Genomic DNA, 17,603 nt, shown 5'->3' on the forward strand with positions numbered 1-17,603 from the left:
AGCTTTTCCATGTACCTGTGCCTGAAATGTCTGCAATAAAGAAGTGTTTGTAAACCATGGTTTCTTTCTTTTTACCTGATGGTGCAAGGTCATGCAGAGGGATGCTGGGAGACATTAGGGAACAAGGTGATGTTTGTGGTGAGACCATCTCTGCCCTTGCAATTCCTGGGTCCGTGAATTAACAGGTCCCTTCAGACCTTCCCAGGTGGCTCAGTGGTAAAGAATCCGCCTGCCAATGCAGGTAGATGCAGGAGACAGGTTTGATCCCTGGGTCTAGAAGATCCCCTGGAGAAGGGAATGGCAAACCACTCCAGAATTCTTGCCTGGGAAATCCCATGGACAGAGGAGCCTGGCAGGCTATAGCCCATGGCGTCGCAAAGAATCGGACGCGACAGCACGCTCGCCCGCTCAGGCCTTGGGTTACACTGACCCACTTCCTAAAGTAGAAACTAAATTTTTGCCAATTCAGCTTGTTCTGGGGTATGTGAGAGATTTGGCTTAGGCCACAGAGTTGACCCGGTCTAGGCCCATCATGAGTCCATGCTTTGGGAGTGGACATGGACTGGGCGGGTTATTCTGAAGCAAGTAGGGTTTGGAGCGGTCCAGAAGGTGGACATTTGCTCTGCCTCAGCCCCAAGGAACTCTCCCCACCCTATTAGCGCAGGGGCGGGCTTCTGGAGGGGCGAAGCGTCCTCCTCACGAGCCCGGAACCTTTCTTCTCCTCCCGGCTCAGGTTCCGGGAGCTGAAGCTCGGGCGGGCCGGAAGTGGAGGCGGTTGGTGGGGTTGGCGGGGCTCAGGGACGCAGCGCGGGCGGCGGTTTGTGAGCTTCGGGTGGGTCGAGTATAGTGACCGGCGTCCCGCTGTTTGGCCCTGGCGGGGTTGTGCCCGGCTGGACGGTGCGCGGCGGCAGCGAAACGAACGCGGCGCGGACTCAGGCGCCGGCGACTGGGCCCATGGCCTCCTCTTGCGCGAGCATCGACATAGAGGACGCCACGCAGCACCTGCGGGACATCCTCAAGCTGGACCGGCCGGCGGGAGGTGAGCCGGGACAGTGGGGGTGGGCCCCCATGAGCGGTCAGAAGGGCGGCGCGGGCCTTGGCTGCCTTCATGGCCCTGGGGTCCCTCAGGACCAGCTCCGCATCCTTCCATCTGGTAAGGGCAGACGAGGGTCGGAGGATCGGAGGGTCGGAGGGGTGTGCTTACCCAAGTGCGCAGACCCCAGGATGCGATCCTTCCCCATCCCGGAGCCGTGCCGCTCTGCCCTGTCCTTCAGCATCTCGGCTGAAGGTGAGGGCTCTTCTCTGAATCCGCAAAGCCCACCAGATGTCCTGGCAGCAACGTCTCTAGTGTTCCTGGGACTGGCCCGGGTTCCCTACCCTTTTACCATAGTTCACAGGGCTAATCTGGGCTCTGTACACCGAGTTCTGGGTCTTGAACTAGGCGCTGTGCTGAGCACCAAAGCAACTCGCCCTTCCTTCTGGAATGCAGACTCTAGGCCTGCGATTTTAAGACTGATTTTCTGGAGGAAGATGACCAACCAGTTCCCGTGTGCTCTCTGGGATTAAGGCAAACCACAGATTGCACAGTGCTGATTGGATCAGGCTGCAAACATTTGCAAGCGGTAGTTAATCTCCATTCATTTCTAATTTACCTGGGTTTGCAGTGGTACTTCCAAAGCTCCTCCTGCCCTCAGTGAGCTCCTAGGCCACAGAGTTAATGAGGTGTAATATAATGTTCTTCTCATTGAGAGAGAGAAGTGTTTTGGTTCTATGAGGAGGATGGAGTGGGTGGGGTAGGGGCTGGTCAATGCCTGAGAACAGCTGAGAGAAGAGCAGTATTTAGGCCAGGTATTGTAATAGGGAGAGGGACTGGGGTGTCAGGAAAGACCTTCTACAGAGAGGAAATAGCATGTGTGAATGTACTAAAGTTTCATGGCAGATTCAGAGACCTGTGGAAAGTTGTAGTGGTCGAGAGAATGGCTGGTGATGGTGGTGTGGATGTGCAGCACCCAGAGCTGAGGACTGTGTTTCCTCAGACCCTGTTGTTAAACCTGCTGAAAAGCCCAAACTGGCCCCTTTTGGACACAGGCAGGGGTCCCCACTGCTGGGTTCAGCCAACCTCTAATCTCTGAGAAAATCCACCTGCTGCCTGAAACCCCTTTCCCCAGGCCTAGAGTGTGTGCTCCCGTGACTCTTGGGCTTGGCGTGGCCCTCTCATGCTTCTTAACTGCCACAAACGTTTGATGGAGCCTGGCATGGGTAACATGTAGCTTGTTTGCCCTCATACTAGCCTCCCTGGAAGGGAGAGTGGTCACCTTACCTCTTAGCATCACTCACTCTGATGCAAGTGAGGTGGCCTGAGGTTTTTCCTCTTAGATTGATGCTTGATTCCCCTGTTTGCCAAGTAGTACTTGCTTGTCTCCTCTTACTGGAGGACAATGTGAGATCCCAGGCTGTTTTGTGACTAGAAACTTGCCAGTTTCCTGAATATGAAGCCCTAGTCTCCTTGCCACCTGGGAGTTTTGGAGTAGTGATTGAGCCTATGAGACTGCTTGAAATACAGCTAATGGTAAAACCAATGGTAAACAACTGAAATGCTATCTGTCCTACTCATACACCCTACCCCATAATTTCTCTCCTCTTTGGCCAGCTCCTTCACGTCCATAGTGGTTTCTTCTGAGCTCATGTCTTTGTGAGGCAGTCTCCTTCCTTCCTTTCTTCCACATCTTAATCATGTCTTTCCATGCCTTAGGAGCCCATCCTCTCTTCCCCAGCTCCTCCACTACTTTGGTCCAGGTCCTGATATTTCTCACCTGGATTCTAAACTATCCTACATGTCACTTTAGAACAGTCAGTCCTCTGGCCATAGCAGATCACGCTACCTTCCCATTCAAAACTCTTCTGTGGCTCTCATTACCACAGGGAAAATCAAAGCACCCCAGCCTCATTCCTGAGACCTCTGCAGCCTTGTTTTCCCTGCATCCTTCCCATGTTTGTGTTCCAGCCACACTACTACTGTAAAGTCTGTCCTGACTATTTCTCTGCCCTTCTTCAAGTACGCAGAGTCCTTCTGTACTGATCCAGGCCTAAATATTAACTGGCCACAGAGGGTTCTTGATGATTTACACCCCTCCCCCAGGTAGAAGAGCCTCATGCTCATCCTTGATCCTTGCATACATTGGGTTCACCGTCAGTGCTTATAGAATGAATTGAACAAAGGGCCCTCCTCCCCGCTGACGTGCCTTGTTGAGTGTTCCTAGAGCACCTCATGATTCTTGAATGGAACCCTGCAGAAGGAGAGGCCAGTGGGCAGGTGGAACAAACTCGTCAGAGTGGCCCTTTCTGCCCCTAGGCCCCAGTGCAGAGAACCAACGACCATCTAATGCCTACAATGGAGATCTCAATGGGCTCCTGGTCCCAGACCCCCTCTGCTCAGGTGACAGTGCTTCAACAAACAAGCCTGGTTTCCGAGCCATGCCACCTATTAACCTGCAGGAAAAGCAGGTCATGTGAGTGTCTGGGAGATGGTAGTGGGGTCTTTGAGGTATTTGCTAACTAAAGGCATAAGGTGGGGGAAGAGGGTCCGGCAGTCTCTGCTGCTTCCCCGCAAGACAGCCTGGGGTAGAATGCTTCACTTGGATGAGGGCCACAGACAAGGGCTTGGCCTCAATCTGAAATTTGGGTTCCTGGTTTAGCATGGAAGTAGAACCATTCCCAAGGAGGGAGGTGAGCAAGAGAAGCTATGGATTTGGGGACCAGTGAATCAGGCAGATCAGGGCATCTGGGGCTTGACACTTTCACCAGAGTGGCTGCATCCTCTCCCCTCAACCCTGCCCATTGAGACTTCGGGTGAACAAGAGTCATGCTTGTGCACTCTTCTCTCCAGCTGCCTCTTAGGAGACGACAGTTCCACTGGCATTGGAATTTTGGCCAAGGAGGTGGAGATTGTGGCCAGCAGTGACTCTAGCATCTCGAGCAAGGCACGGGGGAGCAACAAGGTGGGCACCAAGATGTTGTGGCATGTATAATGGCTAGGGCACAGTTAGGCTGTCCCTCCCTTATTCCATGCTGCCAGTTCTTATGGGGACTATCCTAACAGACAGATAGTGTACCCCAGTCTCAGGAAGCCAGTGTTGGCTGCCAAGTCTTTGTGGGAATCTGACCCTAAGAGTTGTGACTGGGAGGCTGGGCTTGCACATATGGCCTCTCCTGTCCCCAGGCATGCTGGGGGCTACTTCAGCTCCAGGAAAGCTGCCGCAGCCCTTGACTTTTGTGACCTTCCTCGCTCTTGGTTCTCAGGTGAAAATTCAGCCTGTCGCCAAGTATGACTGGGAGCAGAAATACTACTATGGCAACTTGATTGCTGTGTCCAACTCTTTCTTGGCCTATGCTATTCGGGGTGAGTAGGAGCAGTACAGAGGAGGAACATGTTCTGCTTGAAGCCCCAGAGGGGAAGCTCTGTGGTCGTCGGGTCACTCAGCCCCCTCAGACTGTACAGGTGTGATGGCAGGCTCGTCTGCAATGCCCCCAGCTCTGCCCAGCCCTCTGGAGCTCAGTGAGAAAACTGAGCCTCAGACTGGTAATGGCAGAGAGGCAGGCAAGGGCAGGGCCTCTCTGTTGCCACCTGGTCCTGAGTTTATTCACGGCCTACCACTCTCCTGATTCCAGCTGCCAACAACGGCTCAGCAATGGTGCGAGTGATCAGTGTCAGCACTTCAGAGCGGACCCTGCTCAAAGGCTTCACAGGCAGCGTGGCTGATCTGGCCTTTGCACACCTCAATTCCCCACAGCTGGCCTGCCTGGATGAGGCAGGCAACCTGTTTGTATGGCGCTTGGCCCTGATTAATGGCAAAATTCAGTATCCTTTCCCAGGGTGGGACGGGGGACTGGAGAAAAGTGGGTGGAGCTGGGTCTGCCAGACCCACCGCATCATCCCTCCGACTAGCCCTTAACACCCTGCTCAGAGAGGAGATCTTGGTCCACATCCGCCAGCCAGAGGGCACTCCGCTGAACCACTTCCGCAGGATCATCTGGTGCCCCTTCATCCCTGAAGAGAGTGAGGATTGCTGTGAGGAGGGCAGCCCAACGGTGGCCTTGTTGCATGAGGACCGGGTGAGAGGGCTGGGCCTGGGGGGAGAGGGAGGGGCTAGTAGCAGTGGGGTAGTTATGGGCTGAGTGCTCACCTCCCGGTACCTGCCAGGCTGAGGTGTGGGACCTGGACATGCTCCGCACCAACCACAGCACCTGGCCTGTGGATGTCAGCCAGATCAAGCAGGGCTTCATCGTGGTAAAAGGCCACAGCACAGTAAGTCTGCCCTCTCGCCCCACCCCACTGTGTCCCTCGTCTATTCCCTGGACCCACAGCTGCCCAGACAGCTTTTCAGCACTCTGCCCATGGGACCTCTGAGCATAGAGTGACCCCTCTCCTGTGGTGCTCACACCTGACCTGGCTATACCCCACCTGGATCTGGGCTTCTCCACAGAGCTCCATTCAGTCAGTCTTTCAAACACACATGCAGATCCACTGTGGGTCAGCCTAGCTCACTTCCATCCTCACCTGAGAAGGACTTGCTCCCACCTCTAGTTGGTGGCAAAGCAAGGCTTTTTGGGTTCTTCTCAGTGCTTGAGTGAAGGGGCCCTCTCACCTGATGGGACTGTCCTGGCTACTGCAAGTCATGATGGCTTCGTCAAGTTCTGGCAGATCTACATCGAGGGACAGGATGAGCCACGGTAAGGCAGAGCCTGAGGGACTGGGCTCCCCTAGGTAGGGAATCAGATCGCCCACTCGGGCCCCTCATTTACTGCAGGTGTTTACATGAGTGGAAGCCTCATGACGGGCGGCCCCTCTCCTGCCTCCTGTTCTGTGACAACCACAAGAAACAGGATCCTGAGTGAGTGAGTGGGCAGGCTGGAGGGTGGTGGGCTGGACCTTGGGCTACCATAAAGGGCCCTGCCAGCCACTCAGTGCCTTGCTGCTTTGCAGGGTCCCTTTCTGGAGATTCCTCATTACTGGCGCTGACCAGAATCGGGAGCTGAAGATGTGGTGCACGGTGTCCTGGACCTGCCTGCAGACCATTCGGTAAGCAGGGGCTGTGGGGCTGGGCAGGGGCAGGCTTGGTGATATGGGTCCTTCCCATCCTAAGTCTCATTTATCCTGCCTCATCCCCCCATCCAGCTTCTCCCCAGATATCTTCAGCCCAGTAAGTGTGCCCCCCAGCCTCAAGGTTTGCCTGGACCTCTCGGCAGAATACCTGATCCTCAGTGATGTACAGCGGAAGGTGGGCTGCAGTGGGAGCAGAGTGGGTAGTATCAGGGGGATGAAGGTGTGTGTGGCTCATCTGGGGCCTTCCTAGCCCCTGAACTCAGCTGTGACCTTGCCACCCGTGCAGGTCCTCTACGTGATGGAACTGCTGCAGAACCAGGAGGAGGGCCGGGCCTGCTTCAGCTCCATCTCTGAGTTCCTTCTCACCCACCCTGTACTGAGCTTCGGTATCCAGGTTGTGAGTCGCTGCCGGCTGCGGCACACAGAGGTGCTGCCTGCCGAGGAGGAGAATGACAGCCTTGGGGCTGGTGAGCTGCTCAGGGTCGGGGGTCTGTGTTGGGAGGCAGGGGAGTGCTAAGGTACAGAGTGTCAGGGGCTTAGTCATCCACATTGTCCTTATAGACGGGACCCATGGAGCAGGTGCAATGGAGTCTGCAGCCGGTGTGCTCATCAAGCTCTTTTGTGTGCACACTAAGTAAGTGTGTTGGGGACGGGGGCCACCTGTTCCCAGTCAGTGCCCCTCCCTACCGTCCTGCCTCTGACTGTCATTTTCTCCCTCTGACTGTCATTTTCTTTCTCTGCTCATACTGCAGGGCATTACAGGACGTCCAGATCCGCTTTCAGCCACAGCTGAACCCTGACGTTGTGGCCCCACTCCCCTCGCACTCTACCCATGAAGACTTTCGTGAGTTAGGGGTGAGAGGGAAGTGGGTTTTGACCACGGTGTGAGATCTGACTTAAGTGGTAGCCTTCCCCACAGCATTTGGAGAGTCTCGGCCAGAGCTGGGCTCAGAGGGCCTGGGATCAGCTACTCATGGCTCCCAGCCTGACCTCCGACGTATCGTGGAGTTGCCTGCACCGGCTGACTTCCTCAGTCTGAGCAGTGAGACCAAGCCCAAGCTGATGACACCTGACGCCTTCATGACGCCTAGCGCCTCCCTGCAGCAGGTGTGCTTGGGAGGAGTGGGCTTCGAGGAAGGTGGTACGTGGGGATGCTCTCCACAGCCACAGCCCTCATTCTCCATGTTTCCCCAGATTGCTGCATCTCCCAGCAGCAGCAGCAGCAGCAGCAGCAGTAGCAGCAGCAGCAGCTCCTCTCTCACAGCCGTGTCTGCCATGAGCAGTACTTCGGCCGTGGACCCCTCCTTGCCCAGGTGAAGTGAGGGGCAGAGAGAGGGGCAGGGGCTGGTGCCAGGTGGCACCAGGCTTTGTCTACTTATACCTCATCCTCCTGCCACCAGGCCACCTGAGGAGCTGACCTTGAGCCCCAAGCTACAGCTGGATGGTGGTCTGACCATGAGCAGCAGCAGCCTGCAGGCAAGCCCACGTGGGCTCCTGCCCGGCCTGCTCCCAGGTCCAGCTGACAAACTGACTCCTAAAGGGTCTGGTCAGGTGCGTGTGTGGGTGTGTGAAGTGCAGGGTGGCAGGCATGTGAGGGTGGGGAGGTTGGGGACGATCTCCCAGTTTCCTGTGTGCTGGTCCTACTCTGCCTCAGATAGCCCGTGTTTCCCCTGAGGGTATCTTAGCCCCCGGTGTCCCTGGAGAGCAGCCCCTCAGCCTCTCTTTCCCCCTCCTCTTCTGACTGTGACCATTTATGACTTGCGTCCCCATCCCCCATGCCCCATCTCTCATCACTGCACACACCAGTGCATCATCTCCATACTTGTTTTAGCCCTACCTCCCACCATTTAAGTCTTATCTTGGCCCCCTCAGGTGCCTACTGCTGCCTCTGCACTTGCCCTGCAGGAAGTGGAACCCCTGGGGCTGCCTCAGGCTTCCCCCAGCCGCACCCGCTCCCCCGATGTTATCTCCTCAGCCTCCACTGCCTTGTCCCAGGACATCCCTGAGATTGCATCTGAGGCGCTGTCCCGTGGCTTTGGCGCCTCTGCTCCTGAGGGCCTGGAGCCAGACAGCATGGCCTCAGCGGCCTCGGCGCTCCACCTGTTGTCTCCACGGCCCCGGCCAGGGCCCGAGCTCGGCCCCCAGCTTAGCCTGGATGGGGTCCCTGGGAATGGGGATCGGCATAGTACCCCTTCCCTCCTGGAGGCAGCCTTGACCCAGGAGGCCACAGCCCCTGACAGTCAGGTCTGGCCTACAGCTCCAGACATCACTCGCGAGACCTGCAGCAGCCTGGCAGAGAGGTGAGGAGCTTGGAGGGTAGGCGGGGGGAGTGTACCAATGGTAGGGGCTTCAGGTAGAGTCATCCGCCACTGACTTGGCTTGGCCCTCCCCAGCCCCCGAAATGGCCTCCAGGAAAAGCACAAGAGCCTGGCCTTCCACCGACCACCTTATCACCTGCTGCAGCAACACGACAGCCAGGATGCCAGTGCCGAGCAAAGGTAGGCATCACACTGCACATTCCTCTCCGGGGAGGGCCAGCCAGTGGGCAAGTGCCTATCTCTCTCCCTCCTCTTCCCCCAGTGACCATGATGACGAGGTGGCCAGCCTCGCCTCTGCTGCAGGGAACTTTGGCACCAAAGTGCCCACTCCACGTCTTCCAGCCAAGGACTGGAAGACCAAGGGATCCCCTCGGGCCTCACCCAAGCTCAAGAGAAAGGGCAAAAAGGACGATGGGTAGGAGGGGTCCGGGGGCCAGGGAGGGGGTGGTCTTCAGGCTGCCTGCGTGACATGGCCTGAGGTGCTTCTCACCTATGGCAGGGATTCATCCTTGGGATCCCGGCTCACAGAGCACCAGGTAAGTGAGCAGAGAGAGTCCCTTTCTGCTTCTGGGACTCCTGCCTGTGGGGGTGGGGGAGGTGGCCAGACCTTCCCCTGGTCTGATGTGGGGGATGAGCAGGGCAGACATCAGGTGACTTTTGGTATTACTGGCAGGTGGCAGAAACCCCTGAGGACTGGCCGGCACTGATCTGGCAGCAGCAGAGAGAGCTGGCACAGCTGCGGCACAGCCAAGAAGAGCTGCTGCAGCGCCTGTGCGCCCAGCTTGAAGGCCTGCAGAGCACCGTCACAGGCCACGTGGAGCGAGCCCTGGAGTCAAGGCACGAGCAGGAGCGTATCCTTGGGGGCAAGGGCACAGCTGGGACAGGAATGCACCCATGTTCTCCGCCCAGGACGGGATGTGGGACCTCCTCCGGGTCTGTTCCTTAGCAACAGCACAGAGCGGCGACTGGAGCGGGCCCTGGCCGAGGGGCAGCAGCGGGGTGGGCAGCTGCAGGAGCAGCTGACACAGCAGCTATCCCAGGCGCTGTCTTCAGCGGTGGCAGGGCGGCTGGAGCGCAGCGTACGAGACGAGATCAAGAAGACGGTTCCTCCATGTGAGTTTCACATGGAGACTTCTGGGCAGGCCATATTCGAAGGGCCCTCTCCCTGTCAAGCCTCGTCTCATGGCTCGACCCCTCCCTCCTTCCCCTGTCCCAGGTGTCTCCCGGAGTCTGGAGCCCGTGGCTGGCCAGCTCAGCAACTCGGTGGCCACCAAACTCACAGCTGTGGAGAGTAGCATGAAAGAGAACATCTCTAAGCTGCTCAAGTCCAAGGTGCTGTAGGGCCCAAAATGAGGGAAGTGGGTGGTGGGCATGAGCTCAAGACTCAACTCATCCCCTCCTCCACCCCTAGAACTTGACAGATGCCATTGCCCGAGCAGCCGCAGACACATTACAGGGGCCAATGCAGGCCGCCTACCGGGAAGCCTTCCAGAGTGTGGTCCTGCCCGCCTTCGAGAAGAGCTGCCAGGCCATGTTCCAGCAGATCAATGACAGCTTCCGACTGGGCACACAGGAGTGTGAGTGAGGTCTTCTGCCTCAGGGAGGAAGAGGCCATCCTCTTTTCCCCATTGTCCCTCTCATGGCTCCCATGGTCACTTTTCAGACTTGCAGCAGTTGGAGAGCCACATGAAGAGCCGCAAGGCACGAGAGCAGGAGGCACGGGAGCCTGTGCTGGCCCAGCTTCGGGGCCTGGTCGGCACCCTGCAGGGGGCCACGGAGCAGATGGCGGCCACTGTGTCTGGCAGCGTTCGGGCTGAGGTGCAGCACCAGCTGCACGTGGCCGTGGGCAGGTGGGTGGCCTGAGCACAGCTAGGTGGTGGGTGTGGAAAGGGCCAGACCCAACCGCATATTGACCTCGTCTCCCTCACTTGCCTCGTAGCCTGCAGGAGGCGATTCTAGCACAGGTACAGCGCATCGTGAAGGGCGAGGTGAGTGTGGCTCTCAAGGAGCAGCAGGCCGCCGTCACCTCTAGCATCATGCAGGCCATGCGCTCAGCCGCCGGCACACCTGTCCCTGCTGCCCACCTCGACTGCCAAGCCCAGCAAGCCCATATCCTGCAGCTGCTGCAGCAGGGCCACCTCAATCAGGCCTTCCAGCAGGTAAGCCAGGCACTGGGCCCAGGTAGAGGCCAGTGTCTCCTGACAAGACCCACACTCCCCATCAGACTTCAGGTGGTCTGGCAGCAGACTTTTCTTGGTTCTCTTTGCCTCCAGGCCATTTCCCTTGCTTTTCCCTCTGCCTGGACCCTGGATCCCTTTATTTCTACCTCAGTCCATCTTGCTTTGTCACTACCTTTCTCAGAAATCTTTCCTGATCCTCTAGAGTAACAGCAGCCCTTCAGTGCTCTCTGGGCCCCTGAGCAACTCCCTCAGGATGCCCTACTCTGCAGTCATCCTCTCCCAGGCCACCTAGCCAGACAAGCAGGCATTCCATCTTGACATCAGCTATAAACTCTTCTCTACTCAGGCCCTGACAGCTGCCGACCTGAACCTGGTGCTATACGTGTGTGAAACAGTGGACCCAGGCCAGGTTTTTGGGCAGCCACCTTGCCCCCTCTCCCAGCCTGTACTCCTTTCTCTCATCCAGCAACTGGCCTCTGATCTTGGCACTCGAACTGACCTCAAGCTCAGGTGAGTGGGAATAGTCGGGGACTAGAGCTGGGGTGAAGGTGGGTGAGTACTTCAAAGCAGAGACTCCCACTCCTACCTGACTCCCCTTCCTGGTGTTCTCCACCAGTCCCCTCTGCCCCCACCCATCTCAGGCTTTGAGACCTCCATTGTCAGCAGCCCCTCTGGGCCTCATAGCCACCAGGGGGCGTTCTCCTCTGCTGGAGGCCACCTGTAGTCAGTCTTTTTCCTCTATCCCCAGCTACCTGGAAGAGGCTGTAATGCACCTGGACCACAGTGACCCCATCACTCGGGACCACATGGGCTCCGTCATGGCTCAGGTGCGCCAGAAGCTCTTCCAGTTCCTGCAGGCGGAGCCACACAACTCACTTGGCAAAGCAGCCCGGCGTCTCAGCCTCATGCTGCACGGCCTTATGACCCCCAGCCTCCCTTAGCTAAGCCTGCTTTGTCCAGGGTGAGGTGGCACTGAAGGCCAACAGACAGGCTTAGGCCAAAGTAGGGTCATGCCTGCCAGTTACCTGCTCAGGCTCCCACCTTTGGAGAGTTTTACGGGGATAGCACTGGCTGTGGTAGCCAGCAGGTGTAGGCTGGGCCCAGAGTGGGTATTGTGCCTTCTTGGGTTCTGCCATGCCTGGAGCATAACCCCCGAGATTATGACACCACTTAAGTTGAATTTTCCATGTTCCTTTTTACCTCCGATTTGGGTCTTTTTGTTTTTGAAAAAACATTGAGAAATTCAAGTAAATGTTTTTGGAATAAAATGGAGTACGTGTGTGCTTTTCATGTGTCTTTGGTGTGACTTTGATAACTGCCCTCTCTTAACCTGCCCCCTCTCTTCTCCCTATGCGGAGCTCTGTCTAGGCAAACCCATCCCAGGTGGCCTGGACACCACCCTCATCTGCCCAGCTACTCTCCCAGATCTCTCCTCTCCATCTCCAAGGCAAAGGCCCCCCGGGGTCAGCTCAGCACCCCACTATGCTCCTGGTTCTCCTCTCTGGAGTCCCTCCCTCCTCTTTTGCCTATTGGAACTGGGGTGGGGCTTCTGGGTGGCTGAGCCCCGCCCCCCATCCAATCACAGTGCCTCCTCCCGGAGGCTGGGCCGAAGGGCTGCCCTCCAAGCTGCTAGCCCTGTTAGTAGGCTCCCAGCTGGGGATGATGCGCTGCTGCTGCTGCTGCTTCTGTCACCACCGGCAACTGCCCTGTGCGCTGGGGCTGCTGCTGTTGCTACTGCTGCCGCCCCTCGGTGAGTGCCCAGACCCATACTGTCCACACGTCCTCCCCACAGGCTGGGTGTAGGCTGTGTGGGAGCTGAGGCACAGCCTTCCTGAGTGCCAAGAGCCAGGGTAGAGAGGTGAAAGGGCTCCAGGGAGGGAAGAATGTGACCCAGTGACTGAAAGATATAAAGTGAGGGGTGTGAACTGAACCCTAGTTTCAGAGGGAAGAACCCCCAAATTCCACAGTCTGATAAGCAGAGGCTTGACCTCTTGTGGGACTCCCAGACCAACCCTGGGATCTCTGAGGTCCTCTCCTAGGGTCGGGCCTGGATCTCAACCCCCTCTATCCTGACCCATTGGGAAACACCTGTATTCAGGAAGGTGTCTAGGCTACTGAGAAACTGGCTTTTGCCAGGGGCCCTGTCCCCATTACCCATGTCCATGCTCCTTCAATTGGACCGTTCTCACCTGACCTGGGGCCCAGAACTCGGAGAAAGCCAACCCCTGGGATGAGACTTCTCCTCCCACGCCCACCTATCCTGTCTGGGTCCTCCTAGAAGGGGTGGTGGCAGGTGGTCCCCAGGTGTGCCCCTTGGTTCCCTGGGGTGCCCCTTTCACGCTGAGTCACGTCCCCAGAAAGCTCCCTGGTAAACAAGCCTCTGGGAGTTGGGGGGTTGAGGGTGCACTGCCTCATCCTATCAATTAGTCTCCACCCCCACCCGCAGTCCCTGTATCTCCCCTGGCAGCAGCTGCAGCGGGCCCAGGCCGCTGTGACACCATATACCAGGGCTTTGCTGAGTGTCTCATCCGCTTGGGAGACGGCATGGGCCACGGAGGCGAACTGGAGACCGTCTGCAGGTATGGGCAGGTGCGAGGGCAACATCACCCTTGGGATCTGAGCCTTTTCCCTCCCATCCCAAAGCCCCCCCTGCCCCACCTAATTCCCCTAACCCCATACCCTTAACAGGTCTTGGAATGACTTCCACACCTGTGCCTCGCGAGTCCTATTGGGCTGCCCGGAGGAGGCAGCCGCCGTGTGGGAGTCACTACAGCAAGAAGCTCGCCGGGCCCCACACCCAGATAACTTGCACACTCTCTGTGGCACCCCTGTGCGCCTTCAGGAGCGCGGGGTGGGCCCAGAGACCAACCAGGAAACCCTGCGGGCGACAGCGCCAGCGCCCACCCCGGCCCCCATGCCCCCGCTGCTGGCAGCTGCTCTGGCGCTGGCCTGCCTCCTGGGGCCCCTGGCCTAGCCAGTCCAGTTGGGTAGTGATGCCCCCGCCTCCAGCCCTGCTCTGGTGGCTGCCGTCGGCCTCCTCAGAGCACACTTGGCTTTCATTAAAGGTATTTATATTTGTACTAAGTTCCTTCCTTCCTTTCTGCTGAGGCCCGCTTGGCTGGGGTTGAGGCCTCCAGAAACATCCCCAAGATGACATGGGCGGGGCCGAAGGCTGCCACAGGGGACTCAGTCTTTCTCCTCACAAACACTCATTTCCCAGGGGCAGGGCAGAGCTTTCCACTACCAGCAGGTTCCAAGAGTTCTGTCCGGGAATGTCTCTCTCTCTCTGTTCTCCCAGGCTGGCACTCCTACCTTCCTGCCCCTCCTGCGCTGGCCTGTAGGTGCCTCGTGAGGTGGTAGAACGTCCCCATCCCCACCCCCAGCCAGTCCACCCTTCTCCCAGCTTCCAGGCTCCTGACCATCTCACCTCATGCTCCCTCTGCTGAACTACCCCCTTAGCCTTCAAGACAAAGCTCAGATTAAGTACCCTTTCCTCTCCTTCTCTGGGGTGATGGTTCATCTGAGGGGAGCCTGTTCCAGAAGACGGGGAACCCCTGTTGGAGTCAGCACTCAAGTCTCTGAGGTGACCAGGAACGGCAGAAACTGGGTCACAATGAGGGTTCTTCTGGCCTCTGCTCTGCACAAGCTTGTTCTCTGAGAAGAGGTGTGCTGCATGAGGTCAGAGAAATCCCGGAGGACTTTCTGGATGCACAGATGAATGTGCCATGTGTGAGGAGCCCCTGTTCTTCATGGTGGAGAAGAAGAGCAAGAATCAGCATGAGCAGAATCCTGAGGGAAGAAGAAGGCCTCGGAGAGGGGGAGACCCTCTACCATCCCTCTCAGGACCCTCTACCAAGTTTACCCCACACGACTTGAGTGAACACTGCCATGGCCTCTTCATTGGCTTCTACTGTCTCTCACTCCCTCTACCTTATTCTCCATTGAAAAACTGATCCTGATATTAAACTCCTTTTCATTGTCTGCAAGGCCCTATGTAAGTCAGCTGTGTGTCTATGTAGGATTGTTTATTCAGTCTCCTGAGTAACTCCCAGTCTATAGTAGCACACAGGAATGATCTACCTGCTCAGTCCTTGGGGTAAGGGGAGGTTTCAGAGAAGGAGCATGATAGAGAGTGATAGGTGGTAAAGATGCCAGAGTGACAAATGGTGGAGGAGAAGTGGGGCTGAGCTGGAGAGGGCTTTACAAGAGGGGCCCAAGGAATCAGCTGGGAGGGGAGGACGGGTGAGAGTCCAGAACTTGTCAGGCCAGGTTTGCACTAAAGCGCGTGCTGCGGGGTTGTTGGCCCTAGGACAGAATCAGGCCTGGTAGGTCCCTTGCTTAGGCTCCAAGGTGACAGGAGCCTCCAGAGACCTCCATTCTACTTCATCCAGAGGAGCCCTACTTCAGCAAGGCTTCCCAAACACCCTCTCATTCCAGTTAGCTAAGATGCCTCAATTAACTCACTCTGCCCTGTCTTTGCTCCTGTATTTCCTTCACCTGTACTTTTATCCCCACTTCGCTCTCCCAACCATTCCTTACCCATCTTCTCACCTAAAGGAGAAAGTTCAAGTCAAAAAAACCCAGAACCACACCTGCTGACCACCAGTATCTTCTGGAAGGACACACCAGACTTTTATTCCTCTGGATCTTTATACATCTATTCTCTGTGCTCAGAATACCCTTCCTTATTTTCTCCTGGCAAACTCCTACTTCTTGTTCAGTATCCCCTCCTCCCTATCCCTGAATCCAGGCTGAATCAGAAGCCTCCTTCAGGTCCACACAGCTCCCAGGCTTTCTTCTGTCTCAGTACTGATAGCACTGGCTCACTGGCTTGTTACTGTCTGGGTCTAGGTCAGAATTCCCCACCGTGGATTCCCCAGGGGTCCTCTTCGTGTCTCCAGCACCCAACATAGGGGTGGGTATAAAGAATGCACTTGTGGGAGTGTGTGGAATGAAAAACAGAATCGCTAAAACCTGCATAGGAAATGTTACCGTCAGCAAGAGCTTGGCCTAAGAATGACTTCAGTATGGAGGGTATGTCTTCTTTGGGCTATTAACCTGAGCATACTATTGGGACAGATGGTGCTGGGGCTCCAAACCCCAAAAATCTTCCCAGAGGTACTCGAGGTGGGTGGCCAGGAGCAGCCTGCTTCCAGGAGCAGGGGCTCTGTAGTGCTGGCCAGCCATCAAGGGGATTACCATCCTCCTGCTGTGACCTACTTTCCCCTGGTTTTTGCTCCCTAAGTCCCTGCTCTTCCCTGGAATTGAGTGACCTGGAGTGTATGCATGGGGTTGGGGGTGGGGACAGAATCTGCTCTCTGGCCAGGGGCTTAAGAGCTTTGTGTGTTTTATCCCAGAGCTAGAGGGAAGGGGTGGGCTGATGGCCAACCGGACTGGGTCCTAGACACAGCTGCCCAGGGCAGAGGATCATGGTAATGGTGCTTCTCACATTTGCAGCTCTGCAGACATGGAATAGCTATTGTTCAGGGGAAAATCTGGGGGCTAGATATCCTGAGCCCAGTTCCCCTTGCCTCAACATACCTCTTTATCTCAGGGCTCTGGAGTTCTTCACCAGAGCCCAGCACCTGCCCACAGCTTGCTCGATAAATACCTGTTGAATTACTTTACTGAATTTCTGTAAAACAGAGGTGTGGATTTCTAAACCCCATCAACCTTGGAATTCGATATTATTTTCTATCCTCACAATAACTGTGGGGGTCAGGATTTTTATCCCCAATATACAAATAAGAAACATGAGGCTAGAGCTTCCCCTGCTAGTCCAGGGGTTGGGAATCTACCTGCCAATGGAGGGGACACAGGTTCAACCACTGGTCCAGGAGGATCCCACATATCACCGGGCCACAACTACTGAGCCTGCATGCCTAAGAGCCTTTGCTCTGCAACAAGAGAAACCACCGCAGTAAGAAGCCTGTACACCACCACAAAGAATAGCCCCCATTTGCTGCAACTAGAGAAAGCCCAAGCACAGCAACAAAAACCCAGTTCAGACTAAATAAATAAATCTTTTAAAAAGGAAAACAAACAAACCAACATGGGGTTTAGGGAGAGGAAGATATCTTCCTTAAGTTCATGCAACTGTGGAAGTGTCAGAGCTGGGATATAATTTCATTTGTTTGGCCCCTAAGTTCATTCCTTGAAGCATAACACTAGACATATGGAAATAATTTTTAAAGTTTATTTATTTATTTTGGTCAAGCAGCTTGCAGGGAATCTTAGTTCCCCAACCAGGTATCAAACCTGTGCCCCCTGCAGTGAAAACACAGAGTCTTTACCACTGGACCACCAGGGAAGTCCCTAAAAGTTTTATTTTTTAATCTTTTATAAAGCCCTAGTACATAAAACAGACCGTGATGTTTTATGGTGTTAATATATGTTCAGGTTTAAAGTATAAGATTAACTTACACAGTCAAAGACAATTCCATGTATGAAATAAGGGTTCAATAAAAATTTTAATAAACAGAAATGAGGAAGATGTATGGAGATTACACTCCTTTTAATAATTGAAAGTAGTCGTGGCCGAGTGGTTAAGGCGATGGACTAGAAATCCATTGGGGTTTCCCCGCGCAGGTTCAAATCCTGCCGACTACGGTATCTTTCCCTTATGATGATTCCTATTGGGGCATAGCCAGTTTAGGAAGAATGCTATTTATTGCCTTGGTTCTTTTCCAGTCTTGCTCTTTATGGTTGCCCAGTGAAAAGTTCCACATTGCACCCCAACAATAATGGTAAAAATATTATTTTAAAAGGGGGTAAAAACCCCTTTATTGAGACATCTATTAACATATTCTGCTCTCTACCCCCAATTGAGTTGATTGTAAAGTAGATAATTCTAATCCTATAGAATCGTTAATGGTAACATTTTTTTCTTTAATCTACTTGCTTTATAGGATATATCAATACTTAAATTCAGTCAAAATAACATTTAAAACGGACAAAAAAAAAAAAAAAACCACAAAACTGTTACTCTGTAGTTGGCCCCAA

General features: G+C 55.4%; 2 protein-coding genes and 1 non-coding gene across 3 annotated transcripts; all 3 read left to right on the forward strand.

The window, feature by feature from the left end:
- The first annotated feature begins 761 nt into the window (after positions 1-761).
- On the forward strand, positions 762-11,869 carry EDC4 (enhancer of mRNA decapping 4). Its single transcript, XM_086351063.1, is given in 29 exon segments — positions 762-1,039; positions 3,353-3,509; positions 3,887-3,998; positions 4,300-4,399; positions 4,669-4,858; positions 4,965-5,112; positions 5,201-5,305; positions 5,621-5,730; positions 5,808-5,891; positions 5,984-6,079; positions 6,176-6,278; positions 6,390-6,570; positions 6,665-6,737; positions 6,856-6,947; positions 7,023-7,210; positions 7,298-7,416; positions 7,504-7,654; positions 7,976-8,403; positions 8,497-8,601; positions 8,684-8,836; positions 8,921-8,957; positions 9,095-9,313; positions 9,315-9,534; positions 9,638-9,753; positions 9,833-9,998; positions 10,085-10,271; positions 10,361-10,580; positions 10,948-11,111; positions 11,350-11,869. Coding segments are annotated over 29 exon segments (4,302 nt in total). The 5' UTR covers positions 762-954; the 3' UTR covers positions 11,543-11,869.
- Positions 11,870-11,964: 95 nt separating this feature from the next.
- NRN1L (neuritin 1 like) lies at positions 11,965-14,587 on the forward strand. The gene is made up of 3 exons (XM_086351319.1): positions 11,965-12,351; positions 13,048-13,180; positions 13,290-14,587. The coding sequence occupies exons 1-3, from the start codon at positions 12,084-12,086 to the stop codon at positions 13,573-13,575; spliced, it is 687 nt and encodes a 228-aa protein (XP_086207445.1). The 5' UTR covers positions 11,965-12,083; the 3' UTR covers positions 13,576-14,587.
- A 2,541-nt stretch (positions 14,588-17,128) lies between these two features.
- TRNAS-AGA (transfer RNA serine (anticodon AGA)) lies at positions 17,129-17,210 on the forward strand. The gene has a single exon. It is a non-coding gene; the product is annotated as a tRNA-Ser (tRNA).
- The last annotated feature ends 393 nt before the right edge of the window (positions 17,211-17,603 follow it).

This window comes from Bos grunniens, chromosome 18 (assembly GCF_055505025.1).
Source record: "Bos grunniens cultivar Pamir isolate PY7600 chromosome 18, Bosgru_T2T1.0, whole genome shotgun sequence".
Lineage (NCBI taxonomy): Eukaryota > Metazoa > Chordata > Mammalia > Artiodactyla > Bovidae > Bos > Bos grunniens.

Coding starts and splice junctions, on each gene's coding strand:
- NRN1L (XM_086351319.1), top strand. CDS start 12,084: ATGCTCCTGGTTCTCCTCTCTGGAGTCCCTCCCTCCTCTTTTGCCTAT. Junction 12,352..13,047: donor GCTACTGCTGCCGCCCCTCG/GTGAGTGCCCAG, acceptor CCCCACCCGCAG/TCCCTGTATCTCCCCTGGCA. Junction 13,181..13,289: donor GAACTGGAGACCGTCTGCAG/GTATGGGCAGGT, acceptor TACCCTTAACAG/GTCTTGGAATGACTTCCACA.